General features: G+C 46.3%; 2 protein-coding genes across 3 annotated transcripts in view; one reads left to right on the plus strand and one right to left on the minus strand.

The window, feature by feature from the left end:
• PFKM (phosphofructokinase, muscle) overlaps positions 1–24,929 on the plus strand; it is a 478,771-nt gene that overhangs the window by 291,876 nt on the left and 161,966 nt on the right. The window lies entirely within an intron of this gene.
• Positions 18,501–24,929, minus strand: part of COL2A1 (collagen type II alpha 1 chain) — a 30,876-nt gene continuing 24,447 nt past the window's right edge. For both annotated transcript variants that reach the window (XM_059080408.2, XM_059080407.2), the window contains 14 exons: positions 24,648–24,701; positions 23,791–23,952; positions 23,440–23,547; positions 23,125–23,232; positions 22,783–22,836; positions 22,530–22,637; positions 22,328–22,381; positions 22,079–22,186; positions 21,748–21,801; positions 21,185–21,292; positions 20,526–20,814; positions 19,871–20,058; positions 19,306–19,548; positions 18,501–18,851 (listed from right to left, as the gene is read on the minus strand). In XM_059080408.2, the coding sequence (XP_058936391.1) occupies positions 18,705–18,851; positions 19,306–19,548; positions 19,871–20,058; positions 20,526–20,814; positions 21,185–21,292; positions 21,748–21,801; positions 22,079–22,186; positions 22,328–22,381; positions 22,530–22,637; positions 22,783–22,836; positions 23,125–23,232; positions 23,440–23,547; positions 23,791–23,952; positions 24,648–24,701 (1,785 nt within the window). In that variant the 3' untranslated portion in view covers positions 18,501–18,704. The remainder of the gene's footprint in view (positions 18,852–19,305; positions 19,549–19,870; positions 20,059–20,525; positions 20,815–21,184; positions 21,293–21,747; positions 21,802–22,078; positions 22,187–22,327; positions 22,382–22,529; positions 22,638–22,782; positions 22,837–23,124; positions 23,233–23,439; positions 23,548–23,790; positions 23,953–24,647; positions 24,702–24,929) is intronic.

Genomic DNA, 24,929 nt, shown 5'->3' on the forward strand with positions numbered 1-24,929 from the left:
GGGGGAAGCTTGAGTAGTCAGTTTCAGAACTCCGCTGAGGTGGGCTCCAGCTCCTTCTCCAGCCCTGGTGCCTCGGGAAAGCCGAACAGCAACAGGTGGTGGCACGGGGTCTATTTTCTTTTTTGTCCCCATTCACATAGCTTGATTTTCAATATTAATGATCTTTGCACTCTGAATCTGCAGGCTAAGGCTAAATTTCATGGCTGTTTGGCTGATGCTGACCATGCTTGAGTAAGTAACCCAAGAGCTGAGCGTTGAAAGCCGAGTTTCCCTGTTAACCTGGATCCTTTAACGGTCTGTATGTACACAATGGTGATGACTGTTCTGTGTGTAAATGATGGAACACGACTTGTATGGAAGCAGATGTGCCCCATTTTTGAGGACCTGTCCTAAACACATGAAGATGTACACATTGCTACATTTTTTTATTTTCCCATTTTCCAAACAGCCTCTAGCATATTTTTCATGTGATTTTGAAGAAGTTACTCCTATTGGTACTTCAGTTTTGAATAATTTTTTGTGACCATGTGCCTCAGTAGCATTTCTTCTCAATGTTATCTTTATATTTTTATTTTAGAACTTTCAAGTTGTTTACTTATTTTTTAAAAATTGAGGTATAGTTGTTTTATAATGTTGTGTTAGTTTCTACTGTACAGCAAAGTGCAGTTCCCTGTGCTATACAGCAGGTTCTTACTATCTATTTTATACATATTAGTGTATATATGTCAATCCCAATCTCTCAGTTCATCCCCCACCCCACCCCCCCGCTTTTCCCCTTTGGTATCCATACATTTGTTCTCTACATCTGTGTCTCTGTTTCTGCCCTGCAAACTGGTTCATCTGTACCATTTTTCTAGATTCCACATATATGTGTTAGTATATGGTATTTGTTTTTCTCTTTCTGACTTACTTCACTATGACAGTCTCTAGGTCCATCCACATCTCTTCAAATGACCCAATTTCGTTCTTTATTATGGCTGAGTAATATTCCATTGTATATATGTACCACGTCTTCTTTATATATGTACCACATCTTCTTTATCCATTTGTCTGTCGACGGTAATTTAGGTTGCTTCCATGACCTGGCTATTGTAAATAGTGCTGCAATGAACTTAGGGTGAATGTGGCATGTGTCTTTTTGAATTATGGTTTTCTCTGGGTATATGCCCAGTAGTGGGATTACTGGGTCATATGGTAGTTCTATTTTTAGTTTTTTAAGGAACCTCCATACTGTTCTTGATAGTGGCTGCATCAATTTACCTTCACACCAACAGTGCAAGAGGTTTCCCTTTTCTCCACACCCTCTCCAGCATTTATTGTTTGTAGATTTTCTGATGATGCTCATTCTAACCGGTGTGAGGTTGACACATTGTTGTAGTTTTGATATGCGTTTCTCTAATAATTAGTGATGTTGAGCAGCTTTTCATGTGCCTTTTCTTTGGAGAAACGTCTGTTTAGGTCTTCTACCCATTTTTTGATTGGGTTGTTTGTTTTTTTGTTATTGAGCTGCATGAGCTGTTTATATATTTTGGAGATTAATCCTTTGTCTGTTGATTTTTTTTTTTTTTTTTCCTGCGGTACGCGGGCCTCTCACTGTTGTGGCCTCTCCCGTTGCGGAGCACAGGCTCCGGACGCGCAGGCTCAGCGGCCATGGCTCACGGGCCCAGCCACTCCGCGGCATGTGGGATCTTCCCAGACCGGGGCACGAACCCGTGTCCCCTGCATCGACAGGCGGACTCTCAACCGCTGCGCCACCAGGGAAGCCCTGTCTGTTGATTTGTTTGCAAATATTTTCTCCCATTCTGAGGGTTGTCTTTTTGTTTATAGTTTCCTTTGCTGTGCAAAAGCTTTTAAGTTTCATTAGGTCCCATTTTGTTTATTTCCATTACTCTAGGAGGTGGGTCAAAAAAGATCTTGCTGTGATTTATGTCAAACAGTGTTCTTCCTATATTTTCCTCTAAGAGTTTTATAGTGTCTGGTCTTTAATCCATTTTGAGTTTATTTTTGTGTATGCTGTTAGGGGATGTTCTAATTTCATTCTTTTACATGTAGCTGTCCAGTTTTTCCAGTACCACTTATTGAAGAGGCTGTCTTTCCTCCACTGTATATCCTTGCCTCCTTTGTCATATATTAGTTGACCATAGGTGCGTGGGTTTATTTCTGGGCTTTCTATTCTGTTCCATTGATCTATATTTCAGTTTTTGTGCCCGTACCATACTGTCTTGATTACTGTAGCTTTGTAGTATAGTCTGAAGTCAGGGAGTCTGATTCTTCTAGCTCCGTTTTTTTCCCTCAAGACTGCTTTGCCTATTTGGGTTCTTTTGTGTCTCCATACAAATTTTAAGATTTTTTTGTTCTAGTTGTCTAAAAAATGCCATTGGTAATTTGATAGGGATTGCATTGAATCTGTAGATTGCTTTGGGTAGTATAGTCATTTTCACAATATTGATTCTTCCAATCCAAGAACATGGTATATCTTTCCATCTGTTTGTATCATCTTTAATTTCTTTCATCAGTGTCATAGTTTTCTGTATACAAGTCTTTTGTCTCCCTAGGTAGGTTTATTCCTAGGTATTTTATTTTTTTTGTTGCAGTGGTAAATGGGAGTGTTTCCTTAATTTCTCTTTCATATTTTTCATCATTAGTGTATAGGAATGCAAGAGACTTCTGTGCATTTTGTATCCTGCAACTTTAACAAATTCATTGATTAGCTCTAGTAGTTTTCTGGTGGCATCTTTAGGATTCTCTATGTATAGTATCATGTCATCTGCAAACAGTGACAGTTTTACTTCTTCTTTTCCAATTTGTATTCCTTTTATTTCTTTTTCTTCTCTGATTGCCATGGCTAGGACTTCCAAAACTATGTTGAATAATAGTGGCGAGAGTGGACATCCTTGTCTTGTTCCTGATCTTAGAGGAAATGCTTTCAGTTTTTCACCATTGAGAATGATGTTTGCTGTGGTTTGTCGTATATGTCCTTTATTATGTTGAGGTAGGTTCCCTCTATGCCCACTTTTTGGAGAGTTTTGGAGAGTTTTTATCATAAATGGTGTTGAATTTTGTCAAAAGCTTTTTCTGCATCTATTGAGATGATCATATGGTTTTTATTCTTCAATTTGTTAATGTGGTGTATCACATTGATTGATTTGTGTATATTGAAGAATCGTTGCATCCGTGGGATAAATCCCACTTGATTGTGGTGTATGATACTTTTAAAGTGTTGTTGGATTCTGTGTGCTAGTATTTTGTTGAGGATTTTTGCATCCATATTCATCAGTGATAGTGGTCTGTAATTTTCTTTTTTTGTAGTATCTTTGTCTGGTTTTGGTATCAGGGTGATGGTGCCCCCATAGAATGAGTTTGGGAGTGTTCCTTCCTCTGCAATTTTTTGGAAGAGTTTGAGAAGGATGGGTGTTAGCTCTTCTCTAAATGTTTGATAGATTTCACCTATGAAGCCATCTGGTCCTGGACTTTTGTCCAGATTTTTTTTTTTAATTTTTATTTATTTAATTTTGGCTGCGTTGGGTCTTCGTTTCTGTGCGAGGGCTTTCTCTAGTCGCAGCGAGTGGGGGCCACTCTTCATCGCAGTGCGCGGGCCTCTCACTGTCATGGCCTCTCTTGTTGCGGAGCACACGCTCCAGACACGCAGGCTCAGTAGTTGTGGCTCATGGGCCCAGCCGCTCCGCGGCATGTGGGATCTTCCCAGACTAGGGCTCGAACCCGTGTCCCCTGCATTAGCAGGTGGACTCTCAACCACTGCGCCACCAGGGAAGCCCCTGTCCAGATTTTTAATCACACTTTCAATTTCATTACTTGTGATTGGTATGTTCATATTTTCTATTTCTTCCTGATTCAGTCTTGGAAGGTTAAACCTTTCTAAGGATTTGTCCATTTCTTCTAGGTTGTCCATTTTATTGGCATAGAGTTGCTTGTAGTAGATCCCTTATGATGCTTTGTGTTTCTGCAGTGTCCGTTGTAACTTCCCCTTTTTCATTTCTAATTTTATTGATTTGGTCCTCTCCCTCTTTTTCTTGATGAGTCTGGCTAATGGTTTCTCAATTTTTAAATTTAATTTTATTTTATTTACTTATTTTTTTGAATTTTATTTTATTTTTTATACAGTACGTTCTTATTAGTTATCTATTTTATACATATTAGTGTAGATATGTCGATCCCAGTCTACTCAGAGAACCAGCTTTTAGTTTTATTGATCTTTGCTAATGTTTTCTATGTTTCTGTTTCATTTATTTCTGCTCTGATCTTTATATTTCTTTCTTTCTACTTACTTTGGGTTTTGTTTGTTCTTCTTCCTCTAGTTCCTTTAGGTGTAAGGTTAGATTGTTTATTTGAGGTTATTCTTGTTTCTTGAGGTAGGATTGTGTTGCTATAAATTTCCCTCTTAAAACTGCTTTTGCTGCATCCCATAGGTTTTGGATCATTGTGTTTTCATTGTCATTTGTCTCTAGGTATCTTTTGATTTCCTCTTTGATTTCTTCAGTGATCTCTTGGTTATTTAGTAACATATTGTTTAGGCTTCATGTGTTTGTGTTTTTTACAAATTGATTGTAATTGATTTCTAATCTCAAAGCATTGTGGTTGGAAACGGTGCTTGATATGATTTCAGTTTTCTTAAATTTACCAAGGCTTGATTTGTGACCCAAGATGTGATCTATACTGGAGAATGTTTCGTGTGCACTTGAGAAGAAAGTGTAATCTGCTGTTTTTGGATGGAATGTCCTATAAATATCAATTAAATCTATCTGGTCTATTGTGTTGTTTAAAGCTTATGTTTCCTTATTAATTTTCTGTCCAGATGATCTGTCCATTGATGTAAGTGAGGTGTTAAAGTCCCCCACTATTATTGTGCTACTGTTGATTTCCTCTTTTATAGCTGTTAGCATTTGCCTTACGTATTGAGGTGCTCCTATGTTGGGTACATATATATTTATAATTGTTATATCTTCTTTTTGGTTTGATCCCTTGATCATTATGTAGTGTCCTTCCTTGTCTCTTGTAACATTCTTTATTTTAAAGTCTATTTTATCTGATATGAGTATTGCTATTCCAGCTTTCTTTTGATTTCCATTTGCATGGAATATTTCTTTCCATCCCCTCACTTTCAGTCTGAATGTGTCCCTAGGTCTGAAGTGGGTCTCTTGTAGACAGCATATATACAGGTCTTGTTTTTGTATCCATTCATTGAGCCTGTGTCTTTTGGTTAGAGTGTTTAATCCATTCACATTTAAGGTACTTATCGGTATGTATGTTCCCATTACTATTTTCTTAATTTTGGCGGGTTTGTTTTTATAGGTGATTTGCTTCTCTTGTGTTTCCCACTTAGAGAATTTCCTTTAGCATTTGTCATAGAGCTGGTTTGGTGGTGCTGTCTCTTAGCTTTTGCTTGGCTGTAAAGCTTTTGATTTCTCTGTCGAATCTGAATGTGACCCTTGCTGGGTAGAGTATTCTTGGTTGTAGTTTCTTCCCTTTCATCACTTTAAATATATTGTGCCACTCCCTTCTGCCTTGCAGAGTTTCTGCTGAGAAATCAGCTTTTAACCGTATGGGAGTTCCCTTATATGTTATTTGTCATTTTTCCCTTGTTGCTTTTAATAATTTTTCTTTGTCTTTAATTTTTGTCAATTTGATTACTGTGTGTCTCGGCAAGTTTCTCCTTGGGTTTATCCTGTATGGGACTCTCTGTGTTTCCTGGACTTGGGTGGCTATTTCCTTTCCCATGTTAGGGAAATTTTCAACTATAATCTCTTCAAATATTTTCTCGGGTCCTTTCTCTCTCTCTTCTCCTTCTGGGACCCCTCTAATGCGAATGTTGTTGTGTTTAATGTTGTCCCAGAGGTCTCTTAGGTTGTCTTCATTTCTTTTTATTCTCTTTTCTTTGTTCTGTGACAGTGGTTTCCACGATTCTGTCTTCCAGGTCCCTTATCTGTTCTTCTGCCTCAATTATTCTGCTATTAATTCCTTCTAGTGTATTTTTCATTTCAGTTATTGTACTGTTCATCTCTGTTTGTTTGTTCTTTAATTCTTCTAGGTCTTTGTTAAACATTTCTAGCATCTTCTCAATCTTTGCCGCCATTCTTTTTCTGACTCCTAGATCATCTTCACTATCATTATTCTGAATTCTTTTTCTGGAAGACTGCCTATCTCCACTTCATTTAGTCATTTTTCTGGGATTTTATCTTGTTCCTTCATCTGGGACATAGTCCTCTGCCTTTTCATTTTGCTATCTTTCTGTGATTGTGGTTTTTGTTCTGCAGACTGCAGGATTGTAGTTCTTCTTGCTTCTGCTGTCTGCCCTCTGGTGGATGATGCTATCTAAGAGGTTTGTGCAAGGTTCCTGATGGGAGCAACTGGTGGTGTGTAGAGCTGGGTGTTGCTCTGGTGGGCAGAGCTCAGTAAATCTTTAATCTACTTGTCTGCTGATGTGTGGGGCTGAGTTCCCTCCCTGTTGGTTGTTTGGCCTGAGGTGACCCAGCACTGGAGCCTACAGGCTATTTGGTGGAGCTAATGGTGGACTCCAGGAGGGCTCACACCAGTGAGTACTTCCCAGAACTTCTGCTGCCAGTGTCCTCATCTCCAAGGTGAGCCACAGCCACCGCCTGCCTCGGCCGGAGACCCTCCAACACTAGTAGGTAGGTCTGGTTCAGTCTCCTCTGGGGTCACTGCACCTTCCCCACTGGGTCCTGGTGTGCACACTACTTTGTGTGTGCCCTCCAAGAGTGGAGTCTCTTTCCCCCAGTCCTGTCGAAGTCCTGCAATCAAATCCTGCTGGCCTTCAAGGTCTGAGTCTCTGGGGATTCCTCCTCCTGTTGCTGGACCCCCAGGTTGGGAGGCCTGACACGGGGCTCAGAACCTTCACTCCAGTGGGTGGACTTCTGTGGTATTATTGTTCTCCAGTTTGTGAGTCACCCACCCAGCAGTTATGGGATTTGGTTTTATCATGGTTGCGTCCCTCCTACCATCTCACTGAGACTTCTCCTTTGTCTTTGGATGTGGGGTATCCTTTTCAGTGAGTGCCAGTGTCTTCCTGTTGATGATTGTTCAGCAGTTAGTTGTGATTCTGGTGCTCTCTCAAGAGGGAGTCAATGTTATCTTTAAATGCAGCTATGATATTCAAATGAGAGCAGTTAAATTTTTTTAACATACAGCAGTAAGTCTAACTCTCATACCTGTTTATGTTCTCAGCATCCCATACTATACTTCTGGATGCTCTGCGTAGTTATATCATGCTCTCTGTTAATTCTTGAACAAATACATAGAATTTGCTCTCAGCAACACCAAAATAGAAAAGGGAAGTGGTTGGCTCCGGTGTCATTGCTATCACCATTGTATTTGTACTGGATTGAGATTTGGAAGGAGTGTGTTTCTTTTTAAAATTTTATTAAAGTATAGTTGGTTTACAATTTGTATTAATTCCTGCTGTGCAGCAGAGTGATTCAATTATACATATATTGCGTGGGCCAAAAGGTTCATTCCATAAGATGACTCTAGTAGCACTTAGTTGTCTTTAACTTCATCTGAAACAATTTTGCTAGATTGTACGTGACAGCTGTCATGTCAGCATGCATTTAAAAAAAGACATCAAAATTGGTGAATTTTTGTGTAGCCATTTTAACACTGAAGATAGGGGGGGAACCCTAACATTTTAGGCATATTATGCTTTATTATTTCAAGAAAGGTAAAAACGCAACTAAAACGCAAAAAAAAATATTTGTGCAGTGTATGGAGAAGGTGCTGTGACTGATTGAACACATCAGAAGTGGTTTGCAAAGTTTGTTCTCGCTGGATGATGCTCCACAGTCGGGTAGATCAGTTGAAGTTGAAACCGATCAGTTGAAACAATAATTGAGAACAATCAACTTTATACCATATGGGAGACAGCTGACATACTCAAAATATCCAAATCAAGCACTGAAAATCATTCACACCAGCTTGGTTATGCTAATTGCTTTGATGTTTGGATTCCACATAAATTACGCAAAAAAAAACACCTTCGTTGACCATACTTCTGCATGTGATTCTCTACTGAAACCTAATGAAAATGTTCAATTTTTAAAACAAATTGTGGCAGGCGATGAAGAGTGGATACAGTACAACAATGTGGAACAGGAGAGATTATGGGGCAAGCGAAATGAACCACCACCAACCACACCAAAGGCCAGTCTTCAAACAAAGAAGGTGATGTTGTGTATATGGTGGGATTGGAAGAGAGTCCTCTATTATGAGCTCCATCCAGAAAACCAAACGATTAATTCCAACAAGTACTGCTCCCAACCAGACCAACTGAAAATGGCATTCGACTAAAAGCATCCAGAATTAGTCAACAGAAAATGCATAATCTTCCATCAGGATAATTCAAGACTGCATGTTTCTTTGATGACCAGGGAAAAACTTTTACAGCTTGGCTGGGAAGTTCTGATTCATCCGCCATATTCACCAGACATTGCATCTTCGGATTTCCATTTATTTCAGTCTTTATAAAATTCTCTTAATGGAAAAAATTTCAGTTCCCTGGGAGACTGTAAAAGGCACCTGGAACAGTTCTTTGCTTAAAAAGATAAAAAGTTTTTGGAAGATGGAATTACTAAGTTGCCTGAAAAATGGCAGAAGATAGTAGAACAAAAGGGTGAATACGTTGTTCAATAAAGTTCTTGGTGGAAATGAAAAATGTGTCTTTTAGTTTTATTAAAAAACCAAAGGCACTTTATAGCCCACCCAATATATATTCTTTTTCAGATTCTTTTCCATTATGGTTTATTACAGGATATTGAATATAGTTCTCTGTGCTACACAGTAGGACCTTGTTGTTTATCCATCCTGTATGTAATAGTTTGCATCTGCTAACCCCAAACTCCTGATCCTTCCCTCTCCCACCTCCCCTCCCCCTTGGCAACCACGAGTCCATTCTCCATTTCTGTGAGTCTTTTTTTCTGTTTTGTAGATACGTTCATTTGCGTCATATTTTAGACTCCATGTATAAATTATATGGTATTTTTCTTTGTCTGACTTACTTCACTTAAACTCTAGGTCCATCCATGTTGCTGCAAATAGCATTATTTCTTCTTTTTTATGGCTGAGTAATATTCCCATATATTCCATGTGAGATACACACACACACACGCACACACACACACACACACACATATCACATCTTTTTTATCCATTTCCACACCTTGGCTATTGTAAATAGTGCTGCTATGAACATAGGGGTGCATGTATCTTTTTGAATTAGAGTTTTGTCTGGGTATATGCCCAGGAGTGGGATTGCTGGATCATATGGCAAGTCTATTTCTAGTTTTTTGAGAAACCTCCATACTGTTTTCCATAGTGGCTGCACCAATTTACATTCCTACCAACAGTGTAAGAGGGTTCCCTTTTCTCCATACCCTCTCCAGGATTTATTATTTATAGACTTTTTAAAGGCCATTCTGACCAGTGTGAGGTGGTACTTCATTGTAGTTCTGATTTGCATTTCTCTAATAATTAGTGGTGATGAACATATTTTCATGTGTCTATTGGCCATCTGTATGTCTTTTTTGGAGAAATGTATATTTAGGTCTGCCTAATTTTCGATTGGGTTGTTTGTTTTTTTGTTATTTAATTGTATGAGCTGTTTGTATATTTTGGAAATTAAGCCCTTGTCAGGTGAATCATTTGCAAATATTTTCTCACAGTCCATAGTTTGTCTTTTCACTTTGTTTCTGGTTTCCTTTGCTGTGCAAAAGCTTATAGGTTTATTTAGGTCCCATTTGTTTATTTTTGCTTTTATTCCTAGTGCCTTGGGAGACTGATCTAAAAACATTGGTACAATTTATGTCAGAGAATGTTTTGCCTATATTCTCTTCTGGGAGTTTTATGGTGTCATGTCTTATGTTTAAGTCTTTAAGTCATTTTGAGTTTATTTTTGTGTGTGGTGTGAGGGTGTGTTCTAACTTCATTGATTTGCATATGGCTGTCCAACTTTCTCAATACCACTTGCTGAAGAGACTATCTTTTCACCATTGTATATTCTTTGTTGAAGATTTACTGACCATAGGTATGTGGTTTATCTCTGGGCTCTCTCTTCTGTTCCATTGATACATATGTCTGTTTTTGTGCCAATACCACACTGTTTTGATTACTGCAGCTTTGCAGTATTGTCTTAAATCTGGGAGGGTTATGCCTCCTACTTTCTTCTTTTCCCTCAGGATTGCTTTGGCGATTCTGGATCTTTTATAGTTCCCTATAAAATTTAGGATTATTTGTTCTTGTTTTGTGAAAAATGTCATGGGTCATTTGATAAGGGATCATGTTAAATCTGTAGATTGCTTTGGTTAGTGTGGCCATTTTAACAATATTAGTTTTTCCAATCCAAGAGCATGGGATATCTTTCCATTTCTTTGAATCATCTTCAGTTTCCTTTATTAATGTTTTATAGTTTTCAGCATATAAGGCTTTCACCTCCTTGGTGAGGTTTATTCCTAAGTATTTTAATTTTTTTGATGTGATTTTAAAAGAGATTGTTTACATTCCCTTTCTGATATTTCACTGTTAGTGTAAAGAAATGCAACCAATTTCTTATCTTAATCTTGTATGCTGCTACCTTGCTGAATTCATTTATCAGTTCTAGTAGTTTTGGTATGGAGTCTTTAGGGTTTTCTATATATAGTATCATGCCATCTGCATATAATGGCAGTTTTACCTCTGCCCTACCAATCTGAGTACCTTTTATTTCTTGTCTGGTTGCTGTGGCTAGGACTTCTAATACTATGTTGAATAAAAGTGGTGAGAGTAGGCATTCTTGTCTTGTGCCAGATTTTAGCAGGAAGGCTTTCAGCTTTTCACCATTGAGTATTATATTGGCTGTGGGTTTGTCATAAATAACTTTTATTATGTTGAGATATATTCCATCTATACCCACTTTTGTAAGGGTTTTTATCATGAATGGATGCTGAATTTTATTGGATGCTTTTTCTGCATCTATTGAGATCATCATACGGTTTTTGTCTTTTCTTTTCTTGATGTGGTGTATCACATTCATTTGTGTATTTTGACCCTGTGATGATCCTTGTGACCCTGGGATGAATTTAACTTGGTCATGGTGTATGACCTTTTTTATGCGTTGTTGGATTTGGTTTGCTAATATTTTGCTGAGAATTTTTGCATCTATATTCATCAAAGATATTGACCTGTAATTTTCTTTTTTGGTAGTGTCTTTGTCTGGCTTTGGTATCAGGGTGATGGTGGCTTCATAGAATGTCTTTGGGAGTGTTCCTTTTTCTTCAGTCTTTTGGATGAGTTTGAAAAGGATCAGTATAAACTTTTTTTTTTTTTTTTTTTTTGCGGTATGCTATGCGGGCCTCTCACTGTTGTGGCCTCTCCCATTGCGGAGCACAGGCTCTGGACGCGCAGGCCTGGCGGCCATGGCTCACGGGCTTAGTTGCTCCGCGGCATGTGGGATCTTCCCGGACCAGGGCACGAACCCGTGTCTCCTGCATCGGCAGGCGGATTCTCAACCACTGCGCCACCAGGGAAGCCAGTATAAACTTTTCTTTGTATATTTGGTAGAATTCACCTGTGAAGCCATATGGTCCTGGACTTTCGTTTGTAGGGAGTTTTTAAAATTACACATTCTATTTCACTTCTAGTGATCATTCTGTTCAAGTTATCTATTTCTTCTTTTTTTACAATTTATTAATGTATTTATTTTTGGCTGCATTGGGTCTTCATTGCTGCGTGCAAGCTTTCTCTAGTTGCAGTGAGCAGGGGCTACTCTTCATTGTGGTGCACAGGCTTCTCACTGTGGTGGATTCTCTTGTTGCAAAGCACAGGCTCTAGGCATGCAGGCTTCAGTAGTTGTGGCTCACGGGCTTAGTTGCTCCACGGCATGTGGGATCTTCCCAGACTAGGGATCGAACCCATGTATCCTGCTTTGGCAGGCAGATTCTTAACCACTGAGCCACCAGGAAAATCCCTCTATTTCTTCTTGCTCCAGTTTTGGTGGGCTGTATGTTTGTAGAAACTTGTCCACTTCTTCCAGGTTATCAAATTTGTTGGCATAGATGTGCATAGTATTCTCGTGGTTTGTTGTATTTCTCTGGTAACAGCTGTGATTTCTCCTCTTCATTTCTTATTTTTTTATTTGGGTCTTCTCTCTTCTTCTTGGTGAGCCTGGCCAGAGGTTTTTCCATTTTGTTTACACTTTCAAAGAACTGGCTCTTGGTTTTATTGATTATTTTTAATAGTTTTTTAATCTCTATTTTATTTATTTCCTCTCTGATCTTTATTATCTCCTTCCTCCTGCTAATTTTAGGGTTTTTTGTTCTTCTTTTTCTAATTCTTTTAGGTCGGTTGTTTATTCGATTTTTTTCTTGTTTCTTAAAGAAGGCCTGTATCACTATGAACTTCTAAGAATGCTTTTGCTGCATTCCGTAGATTTCATATGATTGTGCTTTCATTGTCATTTACCTCAAGGTATTTTAAAATTTCTTCTTTGATTTCATCGTTCACCTGTTGGTTTTTTTAGTAGCATGTTGTTTAGTTCATGTATTGTTTTTTTTCTCGTTTCTTTTTCTTTGGTTGATTTCTAGTTTCATGCCATCATCGTCAGAAAAGATGCTTGAAATAATTTCTATCCTCTTAAATTTGTTGAGGCTTGTTGAGACTTGTGCCCTAGTACATGGCCAATCCTAGAGGGTGTTCCATGTGCACTTGAAAAGAAGGCGTATTCTGCTTTTTGGCTGTAATATCTTGAAAATATCAATTAAGTATAACAGTTCTGTTGTATCATTTAGGATCTCTGTTACCTTATTGGTCTTCTGTCTCAAAGATCTGTCTATTGATGTGAGTGGGGTGTTAAAATCTCCTGCTATTATTGTATTCTGTCAATTTCTCCCTTTATGTCTGTTAGTATTTGTTTTATGTATTTGGGTGCTCCTATATTGGGTGCATATATGTGGATAAGTGTAATATCCTCTTCTTGTGTTGATCCTTTTATCATTATATAGTATCCTTTATCTTTCTTTATAGCCTTTGTTTTAAAGTCTATTTTGTCTGATATGAGTATTGCCACCCCCGCTTTCTTGTCATTTCCATTTGCATGAAATGTCTTTTTCCATCCCCTCACTTTCTTTTTTTTTTAAATAAAGTGGTTTTTAAAATTTTTATTTATTTTATTTTTGGCTGTGTTGGGTCTTCGTTGCTGCATGCAGGCTTTTCTCTGGTTGTGGCGAGCAGGGGCTACTCTTCTTTTCAGTGCACAGGCTTCTCATTGCAGTGGCTTCTCGTGTGGAGCACAGGCTCTAGGCACACAGGCTTCAGTAGTTGTGGCACACAGACTCAGTAGCTGTGGCTTGTGGACTCTAGAGCACAGGCTCGGTAGTTGTGGTGCATGGGCTTAGTTGCTCCATGGCATATGGGATCCTCCTGGACCAGGAGGATCACAGCGAATCTGTGTCCCCTACATTGGCAGGTGGATTCTTAGCCACTGTGCCACCAGGGAAGCCCCATCCCCTCACTTTCAATCTATGTATGTCCTTTGTCCTAAAGTGGGTCTCTTGTAGGCAGCGTATTGTAGGCTTTTGTCCTTTTAATCCAGTCTGCCACTCTGTCTTTTGATTGGAGCATTTATTCCATTGACCTTTAAGGTAATTACTGATAGATATGTTATTTATTGCCATTTTAAACCTTGTTTTCCTGTTAATTTTATATTCTTTGTCCCTTTCTTTTTTTGTTTTTCCTTTGGTGGTTTGATGATTTTTTTTTTTTTTTTTGTAGTGTGCTTGTGTTCTTTTGGTTTTTTGTGAATCTATTATATGTTTTTGATTTTGGGATACCCTGTTTTTGAAGTATATTTAACCCCTTCCTATATCTACTTGCTTTAGACTGGTAGTCATACAGGCTTAAACACACTCTAGGAAAAAAAAAATCTACATTTTTTTTACTGTCCTCCCCCACATTTTATGATTTTGATGTCCTCTTTTACACCTTCACGTTCATCCTTTTGCTGTTCATTGTCGTTATCATCACTTTCACAGAAATTTTTTGTTTTGTCTTTCTTTAAATCTGTATACTGGCTTATTTAAGTGATTTACTTTCCAATTGTGATTTTCTCTTCCCTGTAGATTCTTACTTCTTTTCTATTTAGAGAAGACCTTTCAATATTTCCTTTAGGATAGGTTTAGTATTGCTGTATGTTAGTTTTTTGCCTGTGTGAGAAGTTCTTTATCTCTTCTTCTATTCTAAATGATAATCTTGCTGGGTAGAGTATCCTAGGTTGCAGATTTTTCCCTTTCAGGACTTTGAATATATCTTGCCGCTACTTTCTGGCCTGCAACGTTTCAGTAGAGAAATCAGCTGATAGCCTTATGGGGGTTACCTTGTAGTTAACTCTCTGTTTTTCTCTTGCTGCCTTTAGAATCCTCTCTTTAACTTTTGCCATTTTAATTATAATATGTCTTGGTGTAGGTCTGTTTGGGTTCATCTTGTTTGGACCCTCTGTGCTTCCTGTAACTGGACATCTGTTTCCTTCTCTAGGTTTGGGAAGTTTTCAGCCATAGTTTCTTCAAATGTTTTCAATTCCCTTTTCTCTTTCTTCTCCTTCTGGGATCCCTATTATGCGTAGATTGGCATGCTTTATGTTATCCCATAAGTCTCTTATATTGCTTTCATTTTTAAAAATTTGGCTTTTTGTCTGCTTCTCTGATTGGGTGCTTTCCATTATTCTGTCTTCCAGATCACTTATTTGTTCCTCTGTGTTATTCATTCTGCTATTCATTGCCTTTAGCTCAGCTTTCCTCTTGGCAAATGAGTTCTCTAATTTTTCTTGGTTCCTTTTTTGTAGTTTCTAGTTCCTTTTTACAGTAATCTGCATTTTTGTCAATAGCCCTTCTTAATTCCTTCAGCATTTTCATTATCTCCTTTTTGAACTTTGTGTCTGTTAGACTGAAGAGATCTGTTTCACTTGTTGTTCTTTAAGGGGAATTCTGATGTTTTAACTGGGAGTGGTTCCTCTGCTTCTTCATTTTACTTATATTTCTGTTGCTTTATGAGTTTAGGAGAAACAATTATCTACTGTGGTCTTGGAGGGCTATTTATATGTGGGAACTTCCCTGTGTAGCCTGCTTGGGTTTAATATTTTTGGTGTGAGGGCTGTTTTTAGTATGGATGCCTGTCACATCTTTCCTTAGTGTATGCTGGCTATTATCCCCTTGATAGGAGGTGTGACTGGCGTTGTGGTGATCAGAGCCTGCACTAGATGTTGAGCGAGGCAGCCGTGCAGGGAGAGGTTTCAGCCCTGCTTCCTAAGTTGCGTGGCACCTGGGCTCAGCTGTGATTTCAGCCCCTCCTCTGCACGTGGGCAACCCGCTGGTGGCTGGGGCGTGGGACCCCAGCCCAGGCGGGAGCCCAGCCCAGGTGGGAGCCCCCCCCCCAGAGCCTGTAGAGGCTGCTGTGGCGGCTCCACCCCTCCCTTTGTACACCGCTTAATGGCGCTTCACTTCTATGGTGGGCTCGAGCTTCTTCTGCAAACACCCCCAGTTGCGGCTGTACCACTCTCCAGCCCCTTCAGGCTGTCTCCATGCAGCCAACAGCAGTCCTCTCCCCAGGTCTGTTCTCTAAACCCCGCGTTCCAGCCCCCAGCCCCCACCCATGCCAGCAGCTGCGCATCTCAGGCTGGGGTGCATAAAGCAGTGGCACAGACCACCTGTGTACGTCTCTCTCTGTTCTGCCTGCCACAAACCAGTTGTGCTCTCCTCTGAGCCTCTGGAGCTCCCTTTCTGTCCTGGCTGATCGCCCCACCAGTGAGGGGCTTCCCAGGGTGCAGGAACCTCGCCACTCCTTCAGTTCCTTCCCAGGGGAGCAGGTCCCATCCCGCTTCCTCTTTTTTTTTTTTTTTCTTTCATCCTGCCCGGTTATGTGGAGATCCTTCTTGTTCTTTCAGGTGTTTGAGGTCTCCTGCCAGTGATGGGTAGGTATTCTGTGAGAATTTTTCCATTTGTATTTTTTGATGTATTTGTGGGAGGAGGTGAGTTCCACATCCTTCTACTCCACCATCTTGACTGGAGTGCAGGAATGTGTTTCTTGGAGATGAAGCTTCACCAGAGATCTTTCTGTGTAGCTTCTGGGTTGGCCTCTGCTGTGACCTCTTTCTTACTCTCAAAGTACTTACACCATGTCACCTGGTTGAAATCTCCATTTATTCATTTACTCGTTCCAAAAAAGTATTTATTGAGCACCTGCTATATGCTAAGGATTGCATTTTCTATGTGTTTTTGTCCAGAGTCATAGGTAGATGTTTCATATGCCATCATAAGCCTTTGATACTCACTGGGTCCCATATAGGCCACAATATACTTCCACCGTCTGTTCTGTAACACTAGTTACCCCAAAGCGGGATTCTTGAGACCACTGGGTCAACTGTCCTTCTAGGGATTCTAGCCCCAAATGTGAAACACTTATTAAAAGAATCAACCTGGGGACTTCCCTAGTGGTCCAGTGGTTGAGACTTCGCCTTCTAATGCAAGGGGTACGGGTTCAATTCCTGGTCAGGGAGCTAAGATCCCACATGCCTCAGGGCCAAAAAAACAAAACAAAACAGAAGCAATATTGTAACAAATTCAATAAAGACTTTAAAACTGGTCCACATTAAAAAAAAAAAAAAAAGAATCAGCCTGTTTCTAAAAGCTCTACATGAATCTAAGGGGTCCTAAGTATTTCTCTGGACAAAATAATCCTTATTCTTTGCCTTTATAAGTAAGATTCTTCGTAACCTCGAGATTCATTCTGTGCATTCTGTGTTTCTTCTCTTGTTTAGAAGGGGAAACTATTTCAGAAGTTGGTCTGTGATTTACCCAGGATGCAGGGTCTTGAGCAAGTCTTCACTGGAGTCAGACTCCTGGGTTCCACTCAGTGCAAAAAGCAAAAGCCCTTTGAGGCAGGACACTTTCGAAGAGACGAGGAAGCTCAAGAAAGGAACAGTAGCCTGACTGAGGCCTACAGCTAGTAAGCCAGGTGTGTCCACTCAGTCCTGCTGGGGTCAGAAGGTTATCTGAGAGGTTTTTGTGCCTGGAGAGGACTTCTGCCTTTCCTGGGGCATCAGGGATCACGGGAATTAGTGGTGAGCCTCTGGCCCAGGTCGGGACCAGGGGGCAGTAATACTGTAGTGCAGCCCTGTCACCCAGGGTGGTGCGTTTTGATCTGACCACAGATGCAGGGCCTTCAGCTGCTTCTCTTCCCTTCTGGTTCATTCATCAGTTACGTATGCAGCAGTTGCTATTATTTCTAGGTTTTACTGGGTACCCGGGAAATGGGGATCAGCTGTATATCCTGATGCAAATGGGACTCCTGTTACGAGAGATCGAGCTGATGCTCACAATCTGTTGAGCTGCTTTAGAGTAAGTAGCTCTGACACGACTGTGGGCAGTGAAGTGAGAGAGGCAGCAGGATAGGCTTTGAGTGTGGCTGGCAGGTTAGAACCAAACTCCACTCTTCAGCTCCGTATGTGGTCTGAGAGGTTTCCATAAGCGTCCGCATACCTCTCCCTCCCCCTTGCCCCCACTAGCTCTCTTGGTATATGGAAGGGTTGTTTATTTTAAATTATGAGATAGCTCTTCTAATTGTGTGTTATGTTTGCATTTCACTCTTTTAGTTTGTCGGGAACTAGCCCCCTCTAGTGGAAAAGGTGACCACTTCCTCATTTTTGCCCGACGTACACAAGTCTTTGGAAGGCAAGAAGGGACGGGCTGTCCCTCCGTGTGTTGAGAAGATATCCGTGGAAGCTTTAGGTGCCAGCGCAGCAAGCGAGGAGGAACGGGGCCCGAAAAAGGAATAAGGGCTGGGGTGAGTGTTCACCACTAACACTTCTCCTTGAACTGAAGTCTGAGGGAAAGATACAGATAAATAGATTGTCTGACTGTGTGCACTTAGCTCGGGCCTCTGTGGATTCCCTGCCCTCCCCTCCCCGCTGCACCGTGCACCCCTCCTCCCTCGGGGCGTCTCTGGTCTCTCCCGAGTGGCTCGAAGCAGGCCCCACCTCCCCGTCGGAGTTCAGAGTGCATCTTTTCTCTTGCGCTGGTCTCGCCTGGAGGTGTGTCTGGGCTTATGCTCAGGAACAAGGCCACCCCCTCTCGTGTGCCTCCCTTCTCAAACCTTGGTCTCTGTTCCTAGTTCACCCCTGGGTTCCACTTGGTGCCAAAGTTTACGAAAGAGGAGTCTGTCCTGCCCACAGACTCCAGGACTAATGAAAAATAAAGAACAAAGCACAAGCCAATATGTACTTTCCAATAATTTTTTTGTTTTTAATATCAATTGACATTTTAAAAAATACAGAGGTGTTTGACACAGAATAGCACCATTGTGTAGGACACACACAGTTCCTGCGCCCGGCACCTGAAGGTGGGGTTCTCTTGCCTGGGCTGGGGGGCAGTCACTCAGGGGGCGTTTGACTCACACCAGTTAATTTCCTGCCTCTGCCTTGACCCAAAGGTCTTACAGGAAGACAATAAATAAATAGAACACCGAGATTTTATTTTGCAGTCTGCCCAGTTCAGGTCTCTTAGAGAAGGGAGAAAAGTCCAAACCGTGAGAGGGTGGGATGAATGGACATCAGGTCAGGTCAGCCATTCAGTGCAGAGTCCTAGAGTGACTGGGGTTGGAAAGTACTTGGGTCCTTTGGGTTTGCAATGGACCGTGTTGTTTCTGGGTTCGGGTTTTTACAAGAAGCAGACAGGCCCTATGTCCACACCGAATTCCTGCTCGGGCCCTCCTATGTCCATGGGTGCAATGTCAATGATGGGGAGGCGTGAGGTCTTCTGCGACCGGTACTCGATCATAGTCTTGCCCCACTTACCGGTGTGTTTCTAGGGGAGAAAGAGGAGAGTCGGTGGATGCCTTACAATCTGGTGCCAGCCGCCCTGGACCCCCAAACTGAACACAAAGCACAGAACACACCCGGGGGGCCTAGACCTCTCTTGGATTGGCCTCCGTCCACCTCGACTCCGGTGCTCAGCAGCAGGGCCTCCTCCCCCCGCCCTTCTCCCCCCCACTCTCCACAGTGACCCAGCCTGCGAGGGCAGAGGCCCGCATGCGTGAGTGTTCCTCCAGGTCACCGGACACGCTGAGCCAAGGGAGGGGGAGGAGTCAGAACAACATGCTCCTCCCCCTCCCCCGCTGCTCTGCGTGTCGTCCCCACGTAGCCCATCACGCTCGTGCCCCTTTAGGACTACGATGCCTGCTGTGAACCAGCCCTCTGCCTGCTCCGGCCCGGGGCCCCGGGCGGCTCATCTCTCTGGCGGCCCAGCCGGCCTGACTCACCGTGCAGCCATCCTTCAGGACAGTGTACGTGAACCTGCTGTTGCCCTCAGCCCGGATCTCCACGTCGTTGGAGCCCTGGATGAGCAGGGCCTTCTTGAGGTTGCCAGCGGCTTCGTCCAGGTAGGCAATGCTGTTCTTGCAGTGGTAGGTGATGTTCTGGGAGCCCTCGGTGGACAGCAGGCGCAGGAAGGTCATCTGGACGTTGGCGGTGTTGGGAGCCAGGCTGTCATCTCCATAGCTGAACTGGGAGGGCAGAGAGCAGTGGCGTGAGGCCCGGGGACAGGGGCCTCCGACCAGGGTTCGCAGGAGCTGAAGGGGGCTTGGGGAGGGGTCACTGGAAGACATCTTTGCTTCCAGGGAGTGCAGCCTGGGAGCAAAGCCTCCAAGGACTGTTCCTCCACCTCGAAATGGGAAAAACTCCTGCTCCTCCTCTTTCCTTCTTCCCCTGAACTCTCCCCCCACCCCCACCCAGTGAGAATGTGAGCAAGGCGCTAAAAACTGCCAGGGAGAAGGCAGAGAAGGGTTCTGAGGCGCCGTCCCTGGCCCAGAGCAAGCAGGGACTCACGTGGAAGCCACCGTTGATGGTTTCTCCAAACCAGATGTGTTTCTTGTCCTTGCTCTTGCTGCCCCACCAGTTCTTCTTGGGAACGCTGGCTGGGCGGGGGTAGACGCAGGTCTCGCCAGTGTCCATGTTGCAGAAAACCTTCATGGCGTCCAGGGTGCAGCCCTGGTTCGGGTCGATCCAGTAATCTCCTGCAGCGGAGAGGCAACACCCCATCGGGGCTCAGACAGGCACAGACACGCTCCCGAGAGGGCCAGGCCTGCCTGGGGTGACAGAAAGGCCTCCGGGGACACCAGGGGGAGAGGAGCAGGGTGTGAGGGCCACATGTGGCCCAAGGGAGGGGAGAGGGAGGGATCCGGGTGAGGAGACCCGTATGGGAATGTCCAGGGCTAAACGGGTGCAGGCAAAGGGGCAGGAGCAGGGCCTGCCCGGTGGGTGGAACTCTACCCTGAAGTCACTTCCACCGTGTAGCCATGGCAGGACGGGACGAGGGCTGCAGTTTCTCTGCTGTGAAATGGGGGAGCCACCGGTGCCAGAACCTTCCAGGCCCAACTCTGCCTGGCACTAAGAGATGCCTGCTCCCTCCTTCTGAAGGGGGCCATGCCCAGCGGGCTGACGTCCTATTCTCCGGGGCGGGGATCCTGCCTTCCAGGCTCACCGCTCTTCCACTCAGGGTGGCAGAGTTTCAGGTCCCGACAGGTGCGAGCGGGGTTCTTGCGGGATCCCTCGGGGCTGCGGATGCTCTCGATCTGGTTGTTGAGGGACTTGAGTGTGGCGTCCACCTCGGCGTCGTGCTGTCTCAGGTTGCCGGCTGCCTCATCGGCCCGCATGTACTGCATGGGGTCGGGGCCCTTCTCTCTCGGGCCTAGGCCAGCAAAGGCGGACATGTCAATGCCAGGGCCAGGGGGACCTGGAGGGCCAGGAGGTCCAGGATTTCCAGGAGGACCCTGCAGCAGGAAACAGAGAAATCAGCCAGGAATTACAGGGAGACGCCCCTCCTGTGTCCATCCCCACCTGCTAGAATATACTAGGATGTCTTCTTCCCAGTCCCATGAGGTTGGGTGTGTGCATGTGCGTGTGCGTGCGCGCGCGCGCGCGCATCAGGCCAAAACCAAAAAAACCATAGAATGCTCCCTGTTTTTTCATTAGCCCCTCTCTTCTATGTCTCATGGACTCTTTGAACTTCCAGGGAGCTCCCAGGATAAAGGATGCTGTCACATCAGCTGCGGGCTGATGCCCCGAAAGAAGCCCTTAGCATCAGAGACCTCAAGCCTCCCGGTGCTGCGAACACCCCCAGACAGCAGGAAGGACACTCACAGCAGGGCCAGTTTCGCCTGAACGTCCACGGGGTCCAGGAGGTCCAATGGGGCCGGGGATTCCATTAGCACCATCTTTGCCAGAGGGGCCGATGGGGCCAGGAGGACCCTTCAGGCCGGGAGAGAGAAAGGCAGTGAGAAGAGAGCCATCGACAAAGGGAAGGTCCGGGAGAAGCCGGGGCTGGTGAGGCGGCCGTCCTGGCGGCACTCATAGCTGCTCTCTTCCCAAGTTTTCCCATTTCTCAGTCATAGAACCCCGCGCCGGTCTCCGTGCGGCCAAGAACCGGCAGGACGGCTTCACGGCTCTCCGACTGCCTACAATCCTCTTTGTAAAATCCTCTTCCCGGGGAGTCTGTCTGACAGCTGAGAGCTGCTCTCGTGTTCATCCTGTGATCTCAGGTACTTCTCTGGCCACAGTCTCAGCAAGCCAGTCCCACTTCTGCTGCTGGGTGAGGGCCCTGAGCCCGAGGCTTCCCCAGAAGCAGCCACATCGCCCTCCTCACCAAACACCTGTCCAGCACCCTGGTCCCACCCCGGAGGAAGGGTTCACTCGGTCTCACTTACTCTGGGGCCAGAAGGACCGGCAGGACCAGAGGTACCTTGGTCTCCAGCAGGACCCTGTGCAGCAGGAAGAGGCAAAGGTCAGGGGTCAGCACAGACAGGGCCCCATCTTCCACGTCAGGAGGCCTTCTTGAGTATGTATCTATACTGGGAGTTGGGGGAGCACGTACATGTCCCGCCCCTGTGCCCCTTCCATGTGCTCCTCCCTCCAACCCTGAGGAGGTCCTGGACATTTCTCAGGATGATCCCAAGTGGCCTTAGCAGCATGGGAAACTCAAGTGGGCTCTGTGAAGTGGGACGCCTTGGGGAACCAAGCGCGGCCTGCGGCACTCACAGGGGGGCCGGGCAGACCCTGCAGACCAGTGAAGCCACGGTGTCCCTTCAGTCCCCTCTCGCCAGCCTCTCCCGTTTCTCCTTTGTCACCTCGGGGGCCTTGAGGGCCCTGGGAACAAGACACAAAGACACAGGTTTGGTCAGCTCAGGCCAGCCTCCGCCAGCCTCACCCGAGCCAAGGAGCCCCAGGTCCCTGCTGCCCCCTGAACGTGCCTGTCGGGGACCCAGCACAGGACGCTCAGATACTCACTGGCATTCCCCGGGCTCCAGCCGGTCCTGAGGGCCCCATGGGGCCTTGCGCACCCTGTGGGGAGAGTGGGGGCGGCGTCAGAGCACAGCCAGGACAGGGACGTGTCCGGGGCCCGGGGCGGGGGAGGGCGGGTGGTGCAAAGCTCCCTACCCACGCGGCCACCCTCCTCCACCGTGGCTTTGACCGACTCGGAGATACTCACAGCTTCTCCTCGGTCTCCCTGCTTGCCGACTGGGCCGGCGGGGCCAGGAGAGCCAGGGGCCCCTGGGGCTCCGGGGGCACCCACGGGGCCGGTCTCACCACGATCACCCTGTCAGGAGAGAGGTCTCAGGCTCAGAGACGAACGTTCCAGAAGAGGCAAGGAGAGTCGTGACTCTGAGCCCGGCCCTGCCAGGCCAATGGAATGTCCTCCCCGCCCCACCACACCCACCTCGAGTGAGACCCCAGATACTCACCTTGACTCCAGCTGCACCGTCTCTGCCAGAGGGGCCGTCAGCACCAGGGCTTCCCTGCGCAAAGGGAAACAGACGCCATCAGAGCTGCCCACCACCCCCGCCTCTGCTTCCCGTCCTCCCTCAGGAGCCCAGGTGTGTGCCCTCCATCCAGCCAAAGCTTTCTCAGCCAGCCTCCTCCTGCCTCCCCGCCGTGGGCCCAGCTCTTAGTCTCCGTGCCCCCTCTCTCCCATCACCACCCTCCCGTGACATCTGGGCTCTTGGGCTCGGCCCCTCTGTCACCCCCTTCTCCAGGGCTCCCCTCTCCCTAGAGCGGGCTACCCCGCAGTGGGTCCCACTGCATACCTCGCGTCCAGGTTCACCCGCAGGACCAGTCAGGCCGGGAGGACCCACGGGGCCAGGGGGACCTCGGTCTCCAGATGATCCAGGAGCTCCCTGCTTGCCGGGCTCACCCTGGGGGACGGTGAGGAGGAGGATGAGTGTGCGTGCCGGGGCCCCTCTGAGCCCTTCTGGGGAGAGCGCTGACGGGGGGTCAGTTCAGACGGTACGCAGCGATGGCAGCCTCGGGGTGGCCAGGCCCCCGAGAGCACCAGGTGAAGAGCCTCCACCGGAGCCAGGCTGGGCCCAGCTCGCCCGGGGGAAGGGGCACCCCCCACTCACCGACGGGCCGGGCAGGCCGGGGAATCCTCGCTCACCACGCTGCCCAGGCAGACCAACGATGCCCCTCTGACCAGCCAGACCCTGGGGACCTGGAGGACCGTCGGGACCCTGAGGGAGGAGAGGAGGGAGGTGAGAACTTGAGAAGTGACACGGAGCCTCCCCCCACCCACCCGTGAGGTGGCCAGCTGCCCACTGCAGGGGTCAGGGCACTTCTCTCTGCAGCGCCCACCCCTCCCCGGCACCCCACAGTCCTGCCCCCACCCCCACTCTGGGCTCTGAGAGCCCACGTGCCCTTCACACTCCTGCTCCAGGGACCCTGGCCCTGGGCTCCCCGCCTGGGGCGGGACTTACAGAAGGACCGTCATCTCCAGGCTCTCCCTTCTCGCCAGGGGGCCCAGAAGGACCTTGGAGGCCAGGGTCACCAGCTCGGCCAGGGGGGCCGCTGTCTCCTCGAGCACCTTTGGGACCATCTTTTCCAGAAGGACCAGGGGGGCCGGGGGGTCCAGGGTTGCCCTAGAAGGAGCAAATGCGGGACATGAGAGCTCGTCTCACCCTTCGCCATCCTTCCAGGCTGCCAAAGCCACGGTGACCCTCTGGGGGCTTCCTCCACCCTAAGGGCAGCTTGACCCCCCACCCCTGGCTACATCTTCCGTCTTCACCCCTCCGTGAGCTCTGGCTTGAAGCCAGCCTGGCTTCGCCAGCCTCTGCACGCTTTCCTTTTTCTGATCTACCTGGACTCCCTCCTGCCTCCTTCCCTGTGGCTTCAGTCCCACCACTAGTCCTCAAGGAACAGCTCCAGCCTTGCTCCTGGCCCCTAAGCCCCTAAGCCCGCCCCCTCTGCACTTGGTGGTGTTGGTGAGCTGGGGCACCTCTCATCATCTCTCCTCCCACTCCTGCAAACTCCCCAAGAGCGAGGTGCAGACATTCTTACAAAGCACAGTGTGCTCAAGAAGTGTGCATCCACGATGAAAGCAACTGTACCAGCCCTGTCCTGCCCACGGAGCCAGAAGCCCGTGGCCAGCAGGAGGGCACACCGCCCTGCTCCCAGCTGTCTACAAGGAGAACGGGTCCCTGTGGTCAGTCAACTACTGTTCCCAGGAGTGGGGATGGACACAAAGACGTGTGGGGGACTGGGCCAGACTCTTCGACCCCTGCCAGCGCCTCCCGTGCCTGGAGTTAGGGAGGAAACAGCCGGGGGCAGCACTTACATTGGAACCTGGGGGTCCGACGCGGCCTGCAGCTCCGGGGAATCCGGTGGCCCCCTATGTGACGAGAGGAGGACCCTGAGTACCTCAGACCCTCAGGAGGCCCAAGAATCAAATATGGGGGCGGGGGTCTCGTAGGCTGGTGTGGAAAGGGGCGAGGGGTGCACGGCAGCAAGGGGAGAGCTAGAGAGGGAGAAAGGGCCCCCAGGTCTGGCCACTGCCTCGGGCAGCTGCAGCTTTTCAGCCTCCAGCCCCTGCAGTGGGAAGATGCAGCTGGGGCAGCCA

This window comes from Kogia breviceps, chromosome 12, assembly GCF_026419965.1.
Source record: "Kogia breviceps isolate mKogBre1 chromosome 12, mKogBre1 haplotype 1, whole genome shotgun sequence".
In the NCBI taxonomy this organism is placed as follows: Eukaryota; Metazoa; Chordata; class Mammalia; order Artiodactyla; family Physeteridae; genus Kogia; species Kogia breviceps.